The 16,361-nt window shown below is 44.7% G+C and overlaps 1 protein-coding gene across 2 annotated transcripts in view; it reads left to right on the top strand.

Moving 5' to 3' along the window:
• Positions 1–438: 438 nt before the first annotated feature.
• Positions 439–16,361, top strand: part of ZFYVE1 (zinc finger FYVE-type containing 1) — a 58,464-nt gene continuing 42,541 nt past the window's right edge. Inside the window, exons 1-2 of one of the 2 annotated variants that reach the window (XM_047736065.1) lie at positions 439–687; positions 2,074–3,019. In XM_047736065.1, the coding sequence (XP_047592021.1) occupies positions 2,507–3,019 (513 nt within the window). In that variant the 5' untranslated portion in view covers positions 439–687; positions 2,074–2,506. Of the gene's footprint in view, positions 688–839; positions 980–2,073; positions 3,020–16,361 lie in introns of those variants that run through there. The other variant, XM_047736066.1, reaches the window with a different exon arrangement.

Consider the following 16,361-nt stretch of genomic DNA (forward strand, 5'->3'; position numbering starts at 1 on the left):
GTAGTTATATTCTTTTATCAGTTCTTTCTGGTCATTTCCTAACTTGGGCAAGGTGAAATCAGGGAAGAGGAGATGGCTTGTTTTTACACATTTTTGAAGGAATGGTGTGCAATATGGGTTCGGGAAATCGAGTTATTTGCGTCAACTATACTACACATTACATCACTCGTCTAATTTAGCGCCATTCCCTTTCCGGCCACTACCCAAAACAACGCGCTGAAACCTCCGACCACCGCAGTAATGCAAAAACTCCAAGTCCCGAAATGCTCCACCGCCTGTCTTTACCGCCTCCTCACAGGAGCAGCCTTTTTCGTCCTGGGAGTTGTAGTCATTTAGAGCCTTGACTTCCGGGATGTGGGGAGGGACCCACGTCCAGGAGACTACATTTCCCAGGAAGCTGTGCGCGCCCTTCTCCGCCCTCGCCGGCGTAGGACTCCACCTCCTCCCTCTCCTCTCTCCCTGGACTGCACTGCTCACGCCTTCCTGGTAGTCTGAGCTGGGAGAAGTTCACTCCGATCAGCTGATCCCAACTGACAACAGGCGAGGAGGAAGCCCGGAGGCAGAGAAGGAGGAGGGGGGGCGGAGATGGAGATGAGGATGGATCCCCCGGTGCCCTGAGGAACAGCTCCCGCCCCCGCCGGCGCCCTGCGGTCCCCCGACGCCACCTCGCCGCGGCGGAGCTGCTGGGTAGTGGGATCCCCGGGCCGCCGCGGGCGGGGAGGGAAGGGCACGGCCCAGCGCCGGGCGAGCGATAGTCCTGGAGCTCCCGCTGCCCCCGGGGGCGGAGGGGGGGGGCGGGTGCGGCTGGGGTGGGGGTGGGGTGGTATAAACAATGGATTCGGCTGTGGCCTCTGCTAGCGTGGGGGTGGATTTTGGGGGACCTTCTTTGTTTAGACTCTGCTCGTGCCCCTCGGGTTGTGGTGGTGTTGCCCGGGAGAAAGGAAGGGTGAGGAATCCCCGGTTGGAGAGAGGTGTCGAGGTGGGGGCCCGAGGGGGCAGATTGTTTGCTTGGCCCGTCCGGCGGTGGGGTGTTCTTTTGGAGGTTGATTTTATATTTTTATAAATTGTGGCTAATTTCGATTTTTGTTTCTGTTGCGGGAGCTGGGTGGGCATGGCTGAGGTTAGGGGGTAAATAAGGTCTCCTAGTCACTCCCTTGCCTTTCTGTTTGTCTAAAAATAAGATTGATAGATTGATTACTAGAGGGAGGAGTGAATATTTGTAAGGAGGATTTTGCATTTCGTTAGGGTATTAGAATGGAGGTCAAGGCTAAGAGGGGTTAAGAATATAATTGTGGAAGTGACAAAAGCCTCTTTCCTGCCCCAGTTATCTTTTTTCTCCCCTTTATTTTCTTTTTTGAAGTTATTTTTAAGTTCGTTTTTGAGTGACAGAAAAATCATTTGTTTTAACTCATGCAGGCCTGGCTTTGCAGTGGGCCTTAGAGGAGGAATTCTGTCTCCTGTTGCTCCCTCCCCCCCCTTTTTTTTGTAGTTAGAGAAGGGACAAAAGGAAGTACAGTAATTGTCTTTTATTGTTTTTAAACATGACATGGTGGCTTTTGTTTCCAGGTTTAAGGTCCTTAATAGACATTTGTCTAGAGTTGAGACAACCTAACTAGACCTGCCAAAGACTTTGGTGAAGCTAAAGTCTACATTATTGTCATTTCTTCAGGTTTTTTACAGGCTTCTTTATTCACCTCACAAGTGTGTGTTGTGGGTTAGGGGAATGCAGAGGGTTGCCCTTCCAAGGACTGTTGGCTTCATGATTTTGATTCTGAATTTAATAACTGGATGAAGAGAGAATTTCAGTCTGTGAAATGAATACACAGTCTCTGAGATGCCTTGAGCCTAGAGACAGTGGCAGTGTTCAAAGGGAGGAGTCTTGCCCATGATTTTCAGAAGAAATTTCTGGGGTCAGAAGTGGCCTGTATAAGTTTTACAAGCAAAAATGAGATTTCTCTCAGGAGTTCTGGCGTCTTATTTAATCACAATCTTTTTTTTTTTTTTTCTTCCTTTCTTTTTAAGGTGTACTTCCATTTTTAGATTAGTGAAATCCTTTTCCTTCCTCTATTCTAGGTATCCCCTGAAATACTGACTTGAGGTTGGATTAAATTGCAAAGCTCCTGACCACTCTCCTTCCCTACCAAAACCTTGTGGCTGAGGCCCAGCCCATGAGGTGCCCACCTTGGTGAACCTACTGGATCTCTCTCAGATAGCCATAAGAGACCCTTGCAAGTTAATTTTGACCACAACTTTGGTTGCACTTTATGGAGGAGAAAACCATCAAACCGAATCAACATTGCTGCTGATCCGGGAATCTTGGAGGCAGAAAATTAAAAATCTGAACATTTGTGAGCAGGTGAAGAATTCTGATAGGACACCGAAAGTTTTTTTTTTTTTTTTTTTTTTTTTTTCTACTAAAGGTGTTCAGAATCCTGTGAAAGTTCTCTGCGGTCCTCAGGCTCAAAGCCTCTGTCTTCACTCCTCGGGCAAGCCCAGGGACCATTATATGGTGGGTGATTTCCTTGCCAACCTGAGTATGAGTGCTCAGACTTCCCCAGCAGAGAAGGGCCTGAATCCGGGGCTGATGTGCCAGGAGAGTTACGCCTGCAGCGGGACTGACGAAGCCGTCTTTGAGTGTGATGAGTGCTGCAGTTTGCAGTGTCTCCGCTGTGAGGAGGAGCTCCACCGGCAGGAGCGCCTGAGAAACCATGAGCGGATAAGACTCAAACCTGGCCACGTCCCTTACTGCGATCCCTGCAAGGGCACCAATGGGCACTCGCCGGGTGTTAGGCAGAGGGCAGCCGTGAGGTGCCAGACCTGTAAAATCAACTTGTGCCTGGAGTGCCAGAAGCGGACTCATTCCGGGGGTAACAAAAGGAGACACCCCGTTACTGTGTACCATGTCACTAAGGTCCAGGGCTTACTGGAGGAGGACGAGCTGGATGAGGAGACCAGGAGGAAGAAGATGACTGAGAAGGTTGTGAGTTTCCTCCTAGTAGATGAAAATGAAGAAATTCAGGTGAGCGAGCCTGTGGGTGAAGTGGGAGTCCTGTGGTCGAGCCGCGGAGCTCTTGTTGGAAGGGAGCTCTTGAAAGGAAAAGTCCAAGAAGAGCTCACGTTTTGATGGTTCAGGGGCGAGACCCAGGAAAGCTTAAGTTGCACGGAGTCAGATTTCGTCACTTACCAGTCACTTACCGGTCGTGTGACCTCCGGCTGAATTACTTTCTCTGCCTGCCTTAGTTTTGTCATCTGTAAATTGGAGGCAGTGCCTACCTACTTCACCAGGCAGTTGTGAGGATGAAGTGGTACCGTGTTTCTAAAGCCTGTTGCATAACAGATGCTCACAACACGGTCGCCGTTGTCATTATCGCTATTGGGGTTATTGCGAGGGAGCCCTGACTTAGATGAGCTTTTGGAGTGAGCGCTTGGCGAGTGGTGAATAAATGGAGCTGATACGGGCTGTGTGTGCAGGGTGGCAGACACAGTGGGTCCCCTAGGAGTGCTAGGCAGCAAGTCAAAAACCTGCTAGCTTAAATTTAGAGACGGGGGTGGTCCTCACAAAGTGGCTTTAGAGAAGGATAGCATTCTGCCCAGATGGCCTCTTCTTTTCCTGTACAGGCTGATCAGGAAAAGCCAGGGAGGGTACCTGCCATTACAGAAGGAGAATACCTGATCCACTTCTGAGTTGGGGCAAGTGTAGCGTGTGGTGGGAGCAAGCTGGGGAGATGGCGGCATGTGACAGTTAGGGGTGACTAGGGAAGGGGTGGTGTAACGCTTATACTTTCCAGTGACAGTAGTATAATGTGCATGCTTTTGAGTGAAGACCGCTCGAATTCCACGCTCACGTCCCCCCTTCTGACTGTGTAACCGTGGAGAGTGGTGTAAGCTTCGTGCCTTCTTGCTTGTACTTCCCAGTAGTAGTTCAGAAGATTCAGAGAGAAAGGAATGGAAATGGAAGGGCCCTTATCACAGGGCCTGGCACATAGTGTCCAGTACCAGCTCCTTGTTTCTGTGGGTGTCATGAGGTATTTGTGGTAAATGGACTTGGTACTTTTCAGCTGTGATGACTCCTCAGGTCTCCAGGTTGGGGAATAACCTTTGTAAATTGCTGTTCCACAACTCTCCAGTTGCCCACTAGGAATTTTTCAGCTCTGTCTCTTTCCTCCTTGGTAAGGTTATAGAAATGCATTACATCATGATTCCATTGTCAGCTAAATATTTTGCTAACACAGACTTCTTTATTGGCTGAGAGGGACTAATGGAGTTATGGGAAGAGTGACCCAGATCCCAGTCTGCCTCCCTTGTTAGCAGTAATGTCTTCATCATGGTTATGCTCTAATTGGGTGACAGTGTGGAGTGAATATTTTATAAATGGAACACTTGGGCTTGGGTGATTCTTGTTGGTTTTGCCATCAGTTCAGCCTATGGAAAGTCATAGTTTGGATGGCTGTCACTTCTGTAAAGCGAGAGGGAGATTTGGTACGAACCAGTAATCTCACAGATCAGTTTTAGCACCAAAAATTATATTTTCTGATGGGAGGAGGATGTGTATTTTTTCTTTTTGTGCCACTGATACATGTTCCTTAAGAGAATTAGGAAAATTTTCTGGAAGTGTAATGAAGAAGACAAATCCACTACCCAGAGATAGATAACTTGTTCATCTTTTTTCTTGCAGTGTGTAGTAATATATGTGACTGAGTTGATTGTGAAGATTCCTCCTGCTTTGCTTTCCTTAAACACTGACCACTGTCCAGGAAGTAACAGTTTCTGAAGCTTAAGCAGCACTGGTTGGGACTAATGGACTAGACATAGAATGTATTCTTTTTGGGTGGTGACTTGTTCTCCCAGAGTCACAGTGGAAAAATACTTTGTGAGAATGTCTGGTTCTGTTTTCTGATGTGAATGTCCAAGACAATTAGATGATTGTCTAATACAAACGTAGATTATAAATTCAGCCAGCATGTGAACTCCTGGAGAGCAGGACTGGGTCTTAGGCCCCGTGTCATGAGCAGTGGTAGGCACATTGGGCATAAATACCTTTGATAGGTCAGGGATGTCACATCTCAACTTCAGCTTTTAAAAACCGGGGATTATGCACATTTCTAGTTAAAACCTAAAATAACAACAAAGGGTATATGATAGCAAGAGTTTCCCTTCTACTCCATTCCCCTACTCTCCTTTAGAACAGTCCCCATGAACAACGAACTACCTGCCCTTTTAGAATTTTTTGATATGTGCTTATTAACATATGTATGTATCCTTTTTATTTTTAAACAGAAATGAGATCTGATACACTTTTCAGGCCCTGAGCTTTTTTTCACTAAAGGATACATCTTATTGATGTATCAGTACATCTTATCAGTACATTGAGGTCTACCTCATATTTAAAGGCTGCCTACTATTTTGTTGAAAGGATTTTCTATAATTTGAGCCTGTTAGTGGATATTTGAGTAGTTACAAACAAGGATATGTTGAATATCCTGTGAATCTATTTAGAAATGGAATCTCTTTGTCAAATGATGTATGTATACATTTTATTTTATATATTTTATTTTTATTTTTTAAAAGATTTTATGTATTACAGAGAGCACACATGCACATGAGCAAGGGGGTAGACAGAGGGAGGGGAGAAACAGACTCCCCAGTGAGCAGGGAGCCTAATGACGATACAGGGCTTGATTCCAGCACCTGGAGATGATGATATGAGCTAAAGGCAGATGCTTAGCTGACTGAGCTACCTCTGATGTGTGCGTTTTAAATTTGGACAGGTATTACCAGGTTTCTAAACCTCATTTTCTTACCCTCTGAAGTACTTCAGTGAGTCCCCTGGGTTCTGATCTTGACTCATAATAGCTAACATTTAAAGCGCTCTTACTATGGTTGTTAGGAACTGTCCTTAGCACTTTGCATGTAGAAGCTCATTTAATCCTGGTAATAACTATGTATTAGTTTCTTATTGTTGCTGTTGCAAATTCCCACACATTTAGTGGCTTAAAACAACACAAATTTGGGACGCCTGGGTGGCTCAGTTGGTTGAGCAGCTGCCTTCGGCTCAGGTCATGATCCCAGCGTCCTGGGATCGAGTCCCGCATCGGGCTCCTTGCTTGGCGGGGAGCCTGCTTCTCCCTCTGCCTCTGCCTGCCATTCTGTCTGCCTGTGCTCGCTCTCTCTCCCTCTCTCTCTGACAAATAAATAAAAAAAAAATCTTAAAAAAAAAAATTAAAAAAAAATAGTTTAAAACAACACAAATTTATTTTCTTATAGTTTGGAGATCAGAAGTCCTAAAATGGGTCTGAATGGCTGTGTTCCTTGTGGGACTCTAGGGGAGGATTTCTTTGTCTTTTCTAGCTTCAGGAGGCTGCCTACATTCTTTGGCTCGTGGCCCCATCATCCAGCTTTAAAGACAGCAATGTAACATCTTCCAATCCCTCTCTCTGTCTCTCTGCTTCTCTTGTCCTATCTCCTTGGCCCTCCTGCCTCCCCCCTTACAAGGACACTGTGATTCCATTGGACCGACTTGGATAATCCAGCACTGTCTCCTCTAAAGGTGTTTAATGCAGTCGCATCTGTAAAGTTCCTTTTGCTACATAAAGTGAGATATTCACAGGTCTCAGGGATTAGGAGTTGGTGGGAGGGGGTGCAGTTTCAGCCTACCACACCCTGTGAAGTAAGTTGTAGTCAGTTTGGGCTGCTCTGTGTGATAGAATGCCGTATGCTGTTATCTTATATACCATGCAGTAGCATATGAACAACAGAAGTTTATTTCTTGCAGTTTTCTGGAGGCTAGGAGGTCCAGGATCAAGGTACTGGATGATTCAGTGTCTGGAGATGCCTGACTTCCTGACTCATAGACAGTCATCTTATCTTCTCCCTGTGTCCTCAGTTGGTGGAAGGGAGTTCTGGAATCTTGTTTTATAAGGGCATTAATCTTACTCATGAAGACCTCACTTCATGACCTAATCAACCTCCCAGCCCCCCTCCCCCCCACCCCATACCATCATATTAGGGATTAGATTTGAACCTGAATTTTGGGGGGACACAAACATTTCATTTATAACATTGTGTTTTGTAAGTGAGGACACTGAAGAACAGAGATGAAGTAACTTACCAGGGTCAAGTTACAGTAAGTGGCAGAGGATTTGAACACAAGCGTCTGGCTCTGAAATGCTTGCTGTGACGTGACACTCCAGTTGTCTCTGACCAAGGCAGTTAAGCTTTCTGATTAAGCTTTATATGGCCCGTAGCATCAGCCCACCAGTTCTTCCTCAGGGCTGCTGTGCAGAGCAAATAAAGCATGGCTTTGTATAAATGCAAGACAGGATTATTATTGTTACTAAAAATTATTGTAAATTTTAAAAATGAAAAAAAATTTAAAAATATTCAATTTATTTATTTGTCAGAGAGAGAGAGAGAGAGAGAGCGCATGCGCACAAGCAGGGGAAGTGGCAGGCTGAGCAGGCAGAGGGGGAAGCAGGCTCCCTGCTGAGCAAGGAGCCTGATGTGGGGGACTTGATCCCAGGACCCTGGGATCATGACCTGAGCTGAAGGCAGACTCTTTTTTTTTTTTTTTTAAAGATTTTATTTATTTATTTGACAGAAAGATCACAAGTAGGCAGAGAGGCAGGCAGAGAGAGAGAGGAGGAAGCAGGCTCCCTGCTGAGCAGAGAGCCCGACGTGGGGCTCGATCCCAGGACCCTGGGACCATGACCTGAGCCGAAGGCAGAGGCTTAACCCACTGAGCCACCCAGGCGCCCCTGAAGGCAGACTCTTAACCGACTGAGCCACCCCGGCGTTCGGGAAGGCAGGGTTACTGAAGAACTGTTTACTACAATAGTAAAGATTCTGTGAGGTAGGCCCCATCTTTGTTTTTCCTTTTATGTTTCTAGCATTTGTGGGTTTTGACCATTTTCAGTTTTGTACATAGGAATTATTTTAGAAGCTTGTAGGCTATAACTGGTGTGTGGTTTTTTTCAAATTCTTTGGCCTAGAATCCCCTAAGATTTGTTGCTTACGGTTTGAGTATTACTCGGTTTCTTTTGGAAAACCTGAAAGTTCCTTTTAGAAACAAACAAGTTCCTTTTAGAAGTGTGAATTTTATCATTACCTTGTCATTTGCATGTGCACTGTAGTGTTAAATTTAAGGAGAGACTGGCTTTTGGTTTCAGAAGCAAGAATTCATTTGTGGCTCTTAAACGGACTTTTAGTCTGTTACCCAAAAGCATTCACTGATCGATCATTATTACTGAGCTCACATTGTGTGCCGGGCTCTTTCGAGGTTCCAGGGATACTTGGGTGATAGGACCGGTCCATGCCATCGTAGACTTACCATTCAAGCAGAGAAAGCAGAGTTCACCCATGTAAAACACATAAAAAGATGGTTCACGGGGCGCCTGGGTGGCTCAGTGGGTTAAGCCTCTGCCTTCGGCTCAGGTCATGATCTCAGAGTCCTGGGATTGAGTCCCGCATCAGGCTCTCTGCTCGGCAGGGAGCCTGCTTCCCTCCCTCTCTCTCTCTCTGCCTGCCTCTCCATCTACTTGTGATCTCTCTCTGTCAAATTAAAAAAAAAAAAAAAAAAAAAAGATGGTTCAGGTGTAGTATTTTTTTTTTTTTTAAAGATTTTATTCATTTATTTGACAGAGATCACAAGTAGGCAGAGAGAGTGCACGGAAGCTCCTCACCCTTTCCCCATACCTCTCCCTACGCATCTCTCCATCTGGCCATTGATTTGTATCCTTTATCATATCCTTTAATAAACTGGTAAGTATTAAAAAGAAATAAAAGAAAGACTGACGAATTTGGGCCAAAATTTGGATGTAAAAGAGGAATGCTCTTACAGAGTGGAGGGTGAGGAATGAGAGAACTCGCAGTGGTGACTCCTTGGCATTTCCTTTGTGCAGATCTCACGGGCTTAATACCCTGTATTTTATTGATTTGCGAACACTAAAAGTCTTTTAAGAACCTGATTTGTACAATAAGGAGTTAAATTAATCTCATTTGGTATTATCTAACGCAGTGGTTCTCAACCAGGAGTGATTTCAGTCTCCCAGAGGGCATTTGGCAATGTTGAGAGACATCTTTGGTTGTCACAACTGGGGGATGTGCTACTGGCTAATGGGTAGAGGCCAGGGTGTTGGTAAATATGTTACAACACATAGGGCAGCCCCCCACAAAAAGAATGATCTGGTACAAAACGTCAGTTGTGCTGTGATTGAGAAATTGATCTAACGGATGAAGGTTTGATCTAATAGGAGATCTGTAATCTGGTGACATGGCAAACATACCAGGGACAAAAATTTAACCTATACACCAGTTTTGCCTCCCTCTCTTGGTTCTGTTTGCTCCCCAGAAGTAATGTAGCTGAAATCAGTATTCTCTTTTTGGCATACTTGCAACCTCTCCAGTGACATGCTTAGACTTTTGTGTAGTTTTCATTGATTTTTCTAGGCCTCAGTGGAACTGTGCTAGGAAAACCAGAGGACTCGAGGGTCCATTATTTAGAGTCCATAGTAAGTAAATGATCCACACTTATAAGTCATTCATACGCTCTTGAACTTAGAGACAACACCCTTAGCAAATAAGTCAAAGGTTAGAAGAATAAAGTTCTGACAATTGGTTTTCTCAGTGGAGGAAGAGGATAGTATTTTCCTATCTGTTGTGTCTTGTGGGGGATTCAGACATGTCTTACCTGAATGTTTACTGGTCAGAGAAAAAAGTGAACAATTAAGTCTTTTTTTTTTTGTATGCATATCTTTATTTTTAAAAAATAATTTATTTGAGGGGCGCCTGGGTGGCTCAGTGGGTTAAGCCGCTGTCTTCGGCTCAGGTCATGATCCCGGAGTCCTGGGATCGAGTCCCGCGTCGGGCTCGCTGCTCGGCAGGAAGCCTGCTTCCCTTCCTCTCTCTCTGCCTGCCTCTCTGCCTACTTGTGATCTCTCTCTGTCAAATAAATAAATAAAAAAATCTTTAAAAAAATAATTTATTTGAGAGAGAGAGAGAATGAGAATGAGAAAGGGGGGAGGTCAGGGGGAGAAGAGACTACCTGCGGAGCAGGGAGCCTGATGTGGGACTTGATCCTGGGTCTCCAGGATCATGACCTGAGCCAAAGGCAGTCACCCAGCGGAGCCACCCAGGTGCCCTTGTATGCATATCTTTAAAACCCATGTAAGTTTTTCTTTTTTTCATAACCACCCCATTATCTTCTTTGTCCCTTTTCTACAAACTTCTGTGATTGTCTTCTTCTCCAGAAAGTAGAGCAGCAAATTAATGAGAAATTTCACCTGTTTCTCCTTCATGATCACTGACCCTTGACTCCAGGACATGAGAGCTTAGGAGCTTCTCATGCCAAGTGGAGTCCTCTCACGCTGAGCCTGCAAGGTGATGAGAAGGCCCAGGGACCCAGGAAGAGTCCATGAGAAGCGAAGAAAGTGTCCACCGGGGCAGGCCTTCCTTGACTCAGAAATCTGCAGTCTTGACGCACTCCGGAATGGGAGGCCAGAGTGTGTCGTCTTCATTCCCTCTGAGGCATAGGACTTCCTCTCACGGAGACCGTTCCTTTAAGAAGACCCATCACGTTGCTTGGCTGCCTCACTTGTTTACAGTCCCAGAATAGTGTGGCTCAAAATACTGGGACTTGGCTTTTTTTTTTTTTTTTAATTGGCTAAAGGAGACATCATTCTTGTGAGATTCTGGAGTGGAAACCATCAGAGCATGTTTTCATACTCTATGGGAACCCTTGACCACAAACTGGCTCTGCTGGTCTGCCCCATTTTTGTACCCCTTGTGTCTTAGACTTAATCTGCCAGTGACCCCTGTGGCCTTATCCTCTGGTTTCTGGTCCAGGGTACCTTGTTGGGGCTTGGTCTTACAGACAGGCTGGCAGAAACCCTTGAGGACTTAATTCTGGCCAATAGGTCATGAGGCAGGGGAATCAGTCTAAATTGTGGAACTTCTCCATTTTTGCCCTGCCCATGGTGGAACCATTACAGTGTAAGGACTAGTTTTGTTGGTGTGGCTGGTTAGCCTTTGGCAAGTTCTGGTCAGTACGTGGATATATTTGCTGCAGTATTCTTGGGTGCCATATAAGAAAATAGAACCAAAAAACCAGATCTGCTTAGGAGCTGTCAAAATCACAAGTAATAATGGGCTGAGTAGCAGAGGCTCCCACCCCCATCGCTGCTTTTTACTCCTAGAAACCCAATGACAAGCCCCTTTCGCTTGGTAATAGTAGTCAGGGGAAGGCATTGAATGGAATTACTGGGAAATGCAGGGTTGAGGATGACTCAGGCAAACACAAGGAGGAAAGGGCCTCTATTATGTGCCTCCAGTTTCCGCTCAGCATCTTCTGAGCTTTCTCAGCCTTGGGCTCATTCAGTTCTAAGAGGCCCCTGGCTTTTAACTTGGGAGGCTGTTTTGTTTAATACAGGGCTTTTTAAAACTTGACCCATATAAGCCATCAAAACCACTGTGAGTCAGCTTCTCAGGGAACTTGTCTTTAACTATTTCAGATTATCTTCTGTTAGTGTGATTCTCTTTTTTTCTGGTCTGTTACTCCCTTGAAGTGATTGATTTCTCTGGAATTGGGCAAATATTTGGCTTTTCGAGCCAGGGTTAATACAACAGGCAGATTTCTTATTAAGTTGACCTTAAATGTTTTTCCTGTGGATGCATCTCCTCTCCCCGCAGCATCCTTGAGTTTATCCTGGAGATGGCGTAGCACAAAGTGCTTCTGACGGCTGGTTAAACTTCCCTGGGGGGTGGGATGGTGCCTGCTTTGGGAGGAGCTCCCGTGAGACTGTTTCTGAGGTTAGAACTGCTCAATGTATTGATGTAGAAGAGAAAGAAAACAAAGGTATAGGGGGGCACCTGGGTGGCTCAGTCGATTGAGCGCCTGACTTTGGCTCAGGTTATGATCTCAGGGTCCTGGGATCGAGCCCCCCATTACGCTCCCAGCTTAGCAGTGAGTCTGCTTGCCTCTCTCTCTCTCTCTCTTTCTCGCTCTGCCCCTCCCCTCACTCATGTTCTCTTTATCTCGGATAAATAAATAAAGTCTTTACAAAAACCCAAAAAAACCTCACGAGGATATAGAAAGTTCCAGGCAAGAAAGAATTGGAAGGACCTATGAGAAGGGATGCAGAGGGACTTCTGGAGGCAGGAGAGCATGGATGTTTCCTGGGAGGCTGTTTTGTTCATTTCCCCATTTTTCCAGTGGCTTTTGTCTAGCAGTTAAGAGACTCTCTTTGACTGGTTTTTGTGGTCAGCTTGGTGGTGACTCGAGTTCTTGGGCAGAGAAGTAGGTATACGAGCCCTGCAAAAGCGCCTAACCTCTGGCTTGACCTCACTGGAGGATGATTCTACTTTTCTGGTAGCTTCTGGAATTTTTTTTCACTTCCCAGTTTCCTTCCATTTGAGACTGAATTATTGCTCTCTTTCCCAGGGAATTTGAGTCTAGATGCTAGAATCCTAGAAAAGAACTGACTGCCTGGTTCCTGCACGTAGTCACAGACATCCTAAATTCTAAAGTTAAGAGACAGCATAAACCTGAGCAATTCAGCAGTCATAGAGTATTCTAGAAATTCCTCTGCTCTCTAGCCCAGTCCTTTCTGCCTGGTGAGTGTCATCCAGATGGCTAAACTTGTTTTCCATAATCTCTCATAACCTTTTCTTTCAAAGTGCTCAGTTCATTTCATCTGTATCACTCAGCCACAGTCAAACATTTAGCGAACGTCAATTATGTGCCTTACTAGTTTGAGTAATCTCTATGGAAAATGTTTTAAAATGGAAATTTAGAGGTTGAGTGAGTCTGGCGGGTGAGGGGAGGAGATGGCAGAGGGCTTCATTCCCACGAAAGCTTAGCTCTCTTTTGTACTTCTCTGTGAGTGGACGCTGTTTGAGGACCCCATAATTCTTTTTGTACACCCTCTCTGGTCCTGCCCTGGTGACCATGACTTTAGTTTGCGGTCATAGGTCTAGGTGACTGCGTAGGCTTTTTGCCCTCATATCTCTCTCAGTCAACTCTGTTGATCAGATCTGGACTATGAGTGATGGACAGATGGACAGGCAGACAGCCTGCTTGCCTGCCTTTCTTTTTCTGTCTTCTCTGTCTTCTTTTTCTCCTACCCTGTCTCCTCCCTAGCTCTCCCTTCCCTCCCTCTCCTTGTTCTTCCTTCCTTCTCTCTCCCCTTTTCCTCCCCTCCCCCTTGCCTTTCCTTCCTTCTTCCGTTCCCTCATCATTCTCTCCCTCTCTTTTCCTTCTTCTTCCCTTACTCCCCCCACCCCCCGCCCCCTTCATGAATTAAGAAGTTAAATCTGCCATTGCCAGGGTAGAAGAGTTTTCTTTCTAGAACTAAATAGAAATATTTTAGGTTTATGTTCTGTTTTGGATTGTTCATGACATTCCTCTTCCATTTTCATTACCACAGAAAATTGCATTTGTTACACTTTTTTTTTTTAAGATTTTATTTTTTTTATTTGACAGAGACAGACACAGCGAGAAAGAGGGAACACGAGCAGGGGAAGTGGGAGAGGGAGAAGCAGGCTTCCTGCTGAGCAGGGAGCCCAATGCAGGGCTGGATCCTAGGACCCTGGGATCATGACCTGAGCCGAAGGTAGATGTTTAATGACTGAGCCACCCAGACATCCCATGCTACACTGTTTTTAAAAGAATTGACCTAAAAAGGCTTTGGCTCCATAGTGCAGCCTTCCTTGAGCACCATATTTAAAAGAGCAACCCCTTTCCTGGCCTCATAGTTCTCATCTTCTCTCCTGATTCTCCTTTCGCACCGCTTACAACCATTTGACATATCATGTACTTTTATTTATTTATTTATTTTTGCGATTTACATAGTTTAGAGAGAGGCGCAGTGCCCACGTGCATGGGAGTGGGAGGAGGGGCAGAGGGAGAGGGAGAGAGTGTGGAGCTGAGTGTGGAGCCCCATGTGGGACTCCCATCTCATGACCCTGAGATCATGACCCCAGCCAAAGCCTTGAGCTGGATGCCTAGCTGACTGAGCCACCTGGGCTCCCCTAATATGTACTTTTAAAGAGCAGCTCTGTTGTGGTACAGTTCATACATGGTATAATATGGGCATTTTAAGTGTGAGGTTCTACAGGGCTTTTTTTTTTTTTTTTTTTTTTAGATTTTATTTTTTTGAGAGAAAGAGAAAATGAGAGAGAGAGAGTATGAGAGGAGAGGGGTCAGCGGGAGAAGCAGACTCCCCGCCAAGCAGGGAGCCTGATGTGGGACTCCATCTCGGGACTCCAGGATCATGACCTGAGCTGGAGGCAGTCGCTTAACCAACTGAGCCACCCAGGCGCCTGGTTCTATGGGTTTTAGTAAGTGTAAATCCACATGTACAACCACCACCACAGTCAAGATAAAGAACATTGCCATCCTCCAGAAAGTTTCCTCAGCCGTCGCTGATCTGTTTTCTATCACTGTGGATTTGGTTTTCCCCTGAATAGAATCGTGGAGTGCTGTCTTGGGTGTGGTCGCTTTCACTCACAGTCGTGTTTTGGAGCAGGGGATCTTGCCTTTGCATGTCCCAGGTCACCACTTTTTACTGCCGGGTAGTATTCTGTTACGTGGATCTACCAGTTTGTTCATCTGTTGGTTTGATTTTTGGTGGGTGTGCTATATAGTTTTTAATTGTTTGAATATGGTCTTTCTTCCCCATAAGAATACAGGCTCCACGAAGGCAGTTAGTTATTTTTTTATTGAGGTGTAATTCGCATCTCACGAAATGAACCACGGGAAAGCGAACGAGTTGGTGGCATTTAGTATATTCACAGTTTTTTGTGTGCCATCACTCTGTCTAGTTCTCAGACATTTTCATCATCCCGAGTGAAAACCTTCTGTACGTTAAGCAGTTTGTTCCAGGAAGATGACTTTTTTGGTCTCTTTTAAATACAACTTTTTAAATTTTCCAGTTATAAAAGTGGTAGGCTGCACAATAAAATACTGAAAATACAGAACTACAGAAAAGTATAGAATTTTACCTTAATTTTACAATAAAAGAATGTCATTGCTATCTTCTTTTTAATGTTGCATTTACCTTTTTAAAAAGCAGTTCTATTAAGGGATGCCTGGGTGGCTCATTGGGTTAGGCATCCGACTCTTGATCTCAAGGTCATGAGTTCAAACCCTGCATTGGGCTCCACACAGGGCTTGGAGCCTACTTACAAAAACCAAAACAAAACGTTGTTTTTTTTTTTTTAATGTATTTTTTTAAAAGAGTTTATTTATTTATTTGACAGAGATCACAAGTAGGCAGAGAGGCAGGCAGAAAGAGAGAGGGGGAAGCAGACTCCTTGCTGAGCAGAGAGCCGGATGCGGGGCTTGATCCCAGGACCCTGAGATCATGACCTGAGTTGAAGGCAGAGGCTTTAACTCACTGAGCTACCCAGGTGCCCCAACAAAACAGTTTTATTGATATGATTCACATATTATATGATTTACCCATTTAAAGTATATAGTTAATTGTCTTTTAGTATATTCATGGTTATGTACAACCATCACCACAGTCACTTTCAGAAAATTAAAAAAAACCCACATTTTCGTCAGGCAGTGATTTTTGCCTCTTCTGTTCATCAGCATTTAGAACAGTGTTTGGCACGTAGTAGGTACTTGATATTTGTGAACGAATGAAATGCACTCATGAGAATAAATCAGTTTAATCATTAATTCAGTAAACATTTAATAAGTGCCTCTTGTGTGCTAACAACTGAGGCCAGTAGAAAGTGACACTCAGATACTGAGCTTGTCCTCGGGGAGAGGATAGTCCATTGGTGACAGAAGACAAATACGTGGAAATAAGATGGATGATGTCAGAGTGGTATAGAGAGGATGTTCTAGAAATTCAGAGAAGGGGGCTACTGCTGGAGGGGTTACTATTATTGACTTTGTTTTTATATTTAATTTTTTTTACATTGTATTTTGTTTTCTAATACATTGCTTCTTTTTAAATTTTTTTATTTTATCATTTTATTTTAATTTGACAGAGAGAGACATAGTGAAAGCAGGAACACAAGCAGGGGGAGTGGGAGAGGGAGAAGCAGGCTTCCTGCTCAGCTCAACAGGGAGCCCGATGTGGGGCTTGATACCAGGACCCCGGCATCATGACCTGAGCAGAAGGCAGCCACACAGGCACCCCTAATACATTGCTTCTGGCGTGAAAAATTAACAATTATTATTTGTATTTTGACTTTGTATCTTGTGATATTGCTAAACTTAGTAAGAACTTGGAGTGATTTTTCCTTTTTTAATTTAAATTCAGTTAACATAAGGTATCATTACTTCAGAAGTAGAGGTCAGTGATCAGTCTTTTTTTTTTTTTTTTCTTTTTTAAAGACTTTATTTATTTGAG

This window comes from Lutra lutra, chromosome 7 (genome assembly GCF_902655055.1).
Source record: "Lutra lutra chromosome 7, mLutLut1.2, whole genome shotgun sequence".
In the NCBI taxonomy this organism is placed as follows: domain Eukaryota; kingdom Metazoa; phylum Chordata; class Mammalia; order Carnivora; family Mustelidae; genus Lutra; species Lutra lutra.